Source organism: Convolutriloba macropyga, chromosome 7, assembly GCF_964194025.1.
Source record: "Convolutriloba macropyga chromosome 7, txConMacr16.3, whole genome shotgun sequence".
In the NCBI taxonomy this organism is placed as follows: domain Eukaryota; kingdom Metazoa; phylum Xenacoelomorpha; order Acoela; family Convolutidae; genus Convolutriloba; species Convolutriloba macropyga.
The window spans coordinates 16,401,568-16,409,084 of record NC_134474.1 but is presented as its reverse complement, the minus strand read 5'-3'; the positions used below and the strand labels follow the sequence as shown (position 1 = coordinate 16,409,084).

The following is a 7,517-nucleotide window of genomic DNA, read 5'->3' as shown; positions in this document are numbered from 1 at the left end:
TAATACCATATTAGTTGATTGAGTGAAACCAAGTAGCTTGAGTTTAATGGACCAATTCCCCTAAGCCATTACAAAAATAAGGCATTGTTCCATTTTTTCTCCCATCCAACATCAAGAACTTTTTTTCAAAAACAACGCAGGTTTTTGAAGGATTTGATGTTTCTCATAATTGCAAAAGATGACGGAGCGTACATGTTCCCTACATTATAAGCAATCGTAAGTAAAAAAGTTGAGTACAAGAACTTCGAGGTAAAAAGGCAAACTTATGAAAAAACTAATGGTGGAGCTAAGAAAAGACCTTAACTCGAGTTTGGTAGTTCTGAAAACACTATTTGTTGACCCATGAAAAAAACTTATGAAAAGCTATGAAAAGACTAATGACGGACCCATGGCAAGACCTTTCTCAACTCCACTTGGTTATGATAAACTCTACCTGGATCCGTGTAAAGAAACTAGCTGGATCATATTCTGTTTTGCGGTCCTTGGTTCGAGCTAAAGTTCACCCCTCATTTTGAGTCTCAATAAAATCCAGCATGGTTTAAAGTACCGGTAAAGTCTTGTCATGGCACAATTTAGTCTAGTCTGGTCCTTTCATAGCACAATTTGTTCGAGCATTGTCTTTTCATACGTCTGTACCTTGGCCTGTGTACCAACGAAAGTTAATATAATGATCAAGCAAACAAAAAACCTTTTTATTTAAACTTAATGCGAATGAACTTTTTAAAATCCATGCCAATTTTTTTAAAACCATTGTTGAGAATAGTTTGAAAAAAAACACAACAAAATCACATTTTTCAGGTAGATTTGAAGGTTCCATTACACGTCCCTCTGCTTCACAGTAACTCCTTTTTCCTAGCAGGCAAGTTGTCGAAAAACTTATAAATTAATGACATAGTAATAGTTATGTCCTTCCTCCTCTGCCAAAGAAATTATCAAAAAATTGATATCTACAAAAAAAATTATAGCAACTTAGAGTTGGAACTAGCATCTTCAATCGCCAATCCTTATATTAAAAAACAAAAAGAGAAGGTGAGAAGAGGAGAAAACAGAAAACTGCTATGGGAATTCTTATTAATGTTTTTCAGAAATTGTATTGTTTTGGAATTTGAAAAGGCAGAAGGCAAGCTTCATTACTAGCAAGACATTATAACCATCATCCAGCTTAGTGCAACAAGAATTTGTATCCCCCATGTTAAATGATTTAATAAAAAATGGGGACTGCTTTTTCAGTGGGTATATCAACAAGAGTTAATGTAAAGATCGGGCAAAAAAAACAAACTTTATTTTAACTTAATGCAAATGACTTTTTCGGGTACTCAAGATCTCTTATGAAATCATTTAATTGACGATCAGTTCAGAGGGAATACCAATCAATTTTTAAGTTTTTCTAATTACAGATGGACGTTTAGCTATAATGTTTTATTGATAGAGGTCAGCTGAATAATTAGAATGCTGAGTTATCAGATAGTTGGGTTACTAAACGGTATTTTTGGACACTTTGTGAAATACCTCTTCGTTATCGGATGTCTGTAAACCTAATGCAAAAAAGAAGTCACTGTAAATAATTTCAATTGGCAAAGTTTCAGGCAAAAAAAGCTTCCCTTAAAAATGCTCTTAGAAAACAGCTTTCGAAATTAATTTCACTGGACAAAATCAATTATCAAAAATGATAGTCGATTTGAATCTGAAGAATGACAAGCATCAAAATGAAATCACGCAATTCTAAAAACTCATGTCAAACTTCACTTTTGTCAAACCACTGATAGTAAATTTTGAGAACAAAGAAATCTATATCACATTTTTAATCAATAGATTCTAAGGTTGTATTGCATGTCTATCTTCTTCGAAAAAAAGCGCACTCACGACTCTCGATGTACTAATTTTTTAAAGTAAATACGACTCTTATGTAAATTTTCTATAAGACTATATATAAATATATATATATATATATATATATATATATATATATATATGTACTCACACACACACATATATATATATATATATATATATATATATATATATATATATATATATATAAATTTAGATATCCCTTTCACTTTAGATCACTTTATTTTCTTGAATTAAAGATTTCGTCGTTCAAAAATATAATATGCAAGCATTAAAAAATTCTGATTAGCACTAAATCCTGTTTGAATCTAAACGTTCAATGATTGTTTCATCATAAGCATATATTTGTATGTAAGTTCTGAAATTTTTAAAACTAAATTTAATAAAATTTCTCTTTCTATTTTTCAGGCCTTCCATAAATTAAACTCTTGTTTGTGTATTCTTTAAATGGTATATTCAATTTATATACTGATGTTCGTTTAAGCATAATTTAATATGAATGTTTTTATGCAGCTAATTACTCTTTTAATTAAGATACAACGCTGAGTTGGAGTTTTTGGATGAATTTTGAAGGAACCTAGAAGAAAAGAAATTGCAAATTTTTGAAGCAAAAAGATTACTTTCTTGAAAAGTAGGAGAGATTATTGAATATGTTGCTTCTGTTCTTGGCTTGAAAATATTTTTAACATAAACATTTCATTAATATTATTGGAACATTCTTCTTAATGCAGAAAATTGCACCAGCTTTTTGTGGAAACTAAGATAAACAGTTTTAAAAGCTTTTTGTATGGTACTTTTTAAACTGTTAAATTTTAGAAATACTGGCTGCAACATAAACATATCCGATAACTCTCAGAATCATTGCAATACTTCTCAGGCTCACCCAAAACATTATTTTATAAAGAAATGTAGCTAGGTCAATATTTCACTCACACCTTTTTTAGTTAATTCATTTTACAGAAATTTTGTATCAATTTTTAAACTTGTTGTTTCTGTTTTTGTTGTGTACGCTTTGTGTGCGCGTCTGTATGTAAAGGAGCCAACATCTGTCAGTAAAAAAGAACACAAAAACGTGAAAAAATATTTCGTTCGAAAATCACACTGATCAGACCAGTATGCGCTTGAATTGGCCTCTGATCAGACTAATCTGCGCCCAAAACTGCCTCTGATCAGACCGTCCCAGACCGAAGTGATCTCTGATCAGACAAATTCCAGACCATTGTCCAGACAAAAGTGCGCTCCAAGCCTTTTCCTGACCGTGTAGTTCGAGCGCACCGAGAACATGTGTGCGCTCGAATATGGTCTGATCAGAGGTCGCTTCGGTCTGGCCACCTCAGCCTGGGGGGTATGTGTGTGTATGTGTTAGTGTGTGCTCGTGCGCGTGCGTTCGAGTTCAAACGGCATAAATAAAGATAGAATTCAACCTACAACAATGTTTGATTCTTTCCTTAAAGCAAACAAATCAAATCAGTTTCATTCCATAAAACCAACCTTCGCTCGTCGAAGACGAAACTCGGCCGGCTCTCCCGTTCAGCACGAAGTCTGGATCTCTGTAAGGAAACACATTGACGGAGGGTCCCGGAATCGAACTAACTCCTGCCGTACCTATGTTCGCACTAGTTGACGGTTGAGTCAAATGTATGCTGCTGTCTTCGCTATTGTTGGTGCGGTGACTTCCAAGTAAACTGGCATGCGATGAGAAATCCATTGTAATTTTTTCGATATCTTAATCGAAGTAAAATAGCTTTTGTAAGGAACTTTCAAAGTTTTATAACAGTTCGACTTGAAATTTGCTTCCGTCAAGTTTTTGGAGTGAACTTGAACTGTAACTGCATGAATTTCTTTTGACAAAGGACTGAATAAAGCAGATAAAACTAATTCGGGTCATAGAAATTCTGAAAAATTGCAACCACTCGTAAAATCATTGTTCTTCTGCAGAACAATAAATTATTCATGTACTTGAATAATTACTAAGTATGGTTATGCAAGGTTAGTAATTTTCTATATCTTCCAGATTTTTAAAAGTTGAATTGATTAATCATAATTCGTTAATTTTGACTTTGCCTCATTTTTAAAACAAGGAAATATCAAACCGCGCGGCTCAGCTTGAAAACTTAATATTTTTCAATCAATTTTTGAATGAATAATAACCAGTATGTTCTTTTTTATGCATATTTGGAGTCCGTAACAATTATGAAATAGGTAAAGTAGAAAACTTTTCAGGGTTCTTTGTTATAACCAAGTTTATAACCAGTTAGTTTAAGTGGGCCGGCAGCGGGGTAGGTTGTTGTTTGTTGTTTGGGGTTGTTTTTTTCCAGCTGGGCTATTCGGGGCTGTTATGTTTGGTAATTATTGACACAATAGAGCGACAGGCTCCAAAATTGTCGGGGAAAATTCTCAAAATTGGGTTCAAATTTGCCCAACGTGAAATATCTGTTGTTTAGTAGCTGTCAGTTGGGTTTGTAGTTAGAACACCTTAGTTATTACTAAATTTGTAATGGTAAGGTGTTGGTTATTAGTTATTACTTTTAGGTAGATTGGGGGAACCCAAAACACGTTTGTTCATGCAGTTGGGAATCCATGTTTTGCAAGATTCCTATCTTGTATTTAACAAATAACGGCAGGTACTCATTAGTGTTCAAAGCAGATAATTCCCATTAAGACGAAATGAAATATTGGCTTTAAAAAATATTACGATTCTTTGAGAAGAAATCTATATATAGCTTACGAATTGTCTAATCAAATTATAGCTTTAGAAAACGTTTCTTTATTAGATGGTAATTAGTTGAAATGATTTTTATATAAAAACAACAAAGTTTCTAATATACAGCATTTTTTAAGTAATAGAACATTAAAATTCCAAAGCGTCAAATTTCAACGGAATAAAACCAGCAATTAATCAAATATTTATTTCCGTAACCAATAAAAAGTATAATGATAAATATAACTTAATGAAGCTGTGTTAGATAATTGATTAAAAAACCTGCAAAAACAAAAAAAATGTGTTGTGTTACAAAAATAAATAATTACGAATTATTTTGATAACTGGAAAAGATGTTGCCTGATATGCAATTTATGCTGAGTGAACTCTTTTTTGCAATTTCTGACCAGTTGATAATGAAGAAAAAATATAGAGACAATATTGGTTAGGGGTGGTTGCTATAAGTATCAAAGTTTACGTAGGACATGACAGTGCAATTCACACAAGGTGCTGTTAGCCCACTAGTTAGAAAATACCCTCACTGCGGGTTTCCCCCTCGCCGCCACCTTAGCCCACAGTTAGCCCTAGCAGACCATAGTTTCTGTGGCCCGTAGAGTGGTCAGAAAGCCACAGTCGTCTATGGTTAGTTGGGTTAATCTTCTAAATCGATTCCTGTGTGTTTGTCTGCTCTTATGTTTCTTTGTGAGGGTTCCTCAAAGCAGAAATGAAAGTAAGAATAACCCGGGTTCAAATATGGAAGATGAGAGAAATTGGCCCCGTGTAAGGGTAAATATTGATTTGGTTTTCATTTGGTAAGATCTGTTATAGCTCAAAAATTTAATGCAGTTTTATTCACCTATTACAAACACACATTGGGGTATAAATATTTTCACAGTTATGGTCTATAGTTATATTTCTAGCATAAATATTTAGAATCATTTTCTAAAATATTAACTTTTTTATAACTAGGGTGATTTTGCTCCTTGAGATTCAAACTTCGTAAAAGGTTCCAAAGTCATTTTTAAAAAAAATTGAAATATTTAGAGATTTTCTAAAAGACAACAGTCACAGTTGAAGACTTTTTTTTAGTACTCGATTGATATTTTTGAAAAAAAGTCGCTAAAAGGAAAATGGTTCGAAAATAGAAATTATGTAAAGTATATTTATGCGGACATAAAATGTAACAGTTTAGATCGACAAATAATTTATGGCTCTTTAATTGTCTTTAACCTGCAAAAGTAATTCAGCAAGAGGGTTATTGTGTTAAATCCTCTAAACCACCTCCGCATTTTCCACAGTATTACCAGAACTCAGAAAATCACTTTCACCAGCGGGACTACAAAATGCTCACAATTTACGACCATATACATTGGCAACCAATTCATAATTAATTAAATCTTTTTATAACGAGATTCTTAAACTTGCAAAACAAAAATGCTAAGAATTACTTCAAAATTACATAATTGCATTAGTTTTGGAAAAGTTTGAAAAATTTTGGAAAAGGAAATTTCCTCAGCAGAGCCCTATTTAATAATAATATAATCATAATTATAATTTTGATATTTTTACACTTTTACAATTGCATGCAAAATTGCATTGGTTATACCAATTCTCATTGGGCTATTATCAGTGCAAAAACAAAAACAAGTACTGGTTTGTAACAGAAAAATTTATGAAAGACAAAAAAAATCAACACCCGGTGTGGGGCGGGGAAAACAGCTTCCAAAATATGGTACCAAAATTTTTTATCTTGGGGTCAGTTGATGATACGTCTTATGGATTTGGCTCAGATTAAGCAAATTGTATTAAGTTTTAAAAAAACTTGCTTCATGTTTTGTAAAGCATCACGCTCTTTACAAAAATGGTTTTATTTTTTAAATTTAAATATGACCCATTAAAGCACAGCTGTTTTTTATCCGCTTAAGCTTAACGAAGCAACTGGCCTCAATCTTCAAAGCTGATTCAGGTCAAGAATTGTATTTCATATCCAAAGTATAATGTGATGTAATCCAGGGTTACGTAGCGTCGCAACTAGTCTACATCAGGGCAAATGATTAATTTCCCAATTTCGGCTGAGAGAGTCTTTCGGCTGTAAGTTACAGCTAGTGGGTCAGTTTGCCACACGTCAGCCGCAAATCCCAAAATCAATACTCAAAATCAAAAATACCTGCAATTCCCCACAATATCCATTGGATCTATTACATGTCCGTGTGTCCTTATGTACCCATCAGGACCAGGTAAATGTGTAACAGGTATTAACATAAAGATTGATTGCTTACAGGGTAGCAAATACACAATAAGATATATTAACAGATTACAAGCACCTCCTCTATGGTTTCAATTCAACAACGAGTACATATTTGCAAGATATGTGACGTCTTGATACGCTCTTTATTATGTAATACCACCACAGGCCGGCTGCGGTCACCTTTAAATTTGATAAAATAGCAATAAACCTAGAATTTGCTTCCACTAACCTATAAGCTTATGGCCATAATTGCGCAATTACACTCCCCTGAAAAATGAAAACAGATTTTCCAACACTGAATAATTCGGATTCTAATATTTTCTAATATTTTGAAACCAAATATATGATACGGTTTGATTCGCTATTATGGAAAGATTACTGGTATTAACACTAGATGAAAATTAAATGCTTTAATTAACGTAAGAGATAAGAAAATTAAAACGTAAGAGATAGCTGTGTTTGGCGACAATTTTAGAGACAAGAGGTTATTTTTCAAATCTATATAATTTTTCTGTAGCAACTTTTCATGCCATAAACGTTATGTAGAACAAATGAGTTCACAAAAATGCTGTTTTTGCTCTGTTTGCTAAAGACTAAACTGACTATGGACTTGTGATTGTCATAGTCGAAAATTCTGTTGAATGCTAAATAAAAAGATGTCGGTTATAATTGATCCGACTCACCCTGGTGGATGGAGAAATTATATACTCATATGAT

At 32.9% G+C, this 7,517-nt stretch overlaps 1 protein-coding gene across 1 annotated transcript in view; it reads right to left on the bottom strand.

Moving 5' to 3' along the window:
• Positions 1-4,590, bottom strand: part of LOC142342960 (uncharacterized) — a 114,012-nt gene extending 109,422 nt beyond the window's left edge. Inside the window, exon 1 of the mRNA XM_075394640.1 lies at positions 3,343-4,590. Coding sequence (XP_075250755.1) covers positions 3,343-3,559 — 217 coding nt within the window. The 5' untranslated portion in view covers positions 3,560-4,590. The remainder of the gene's footprint in view (positions 1-3,342) is intronic.
• Between the last annotated feature and the right edge of the window lie 2,927 nt (positions 4,591-7,517).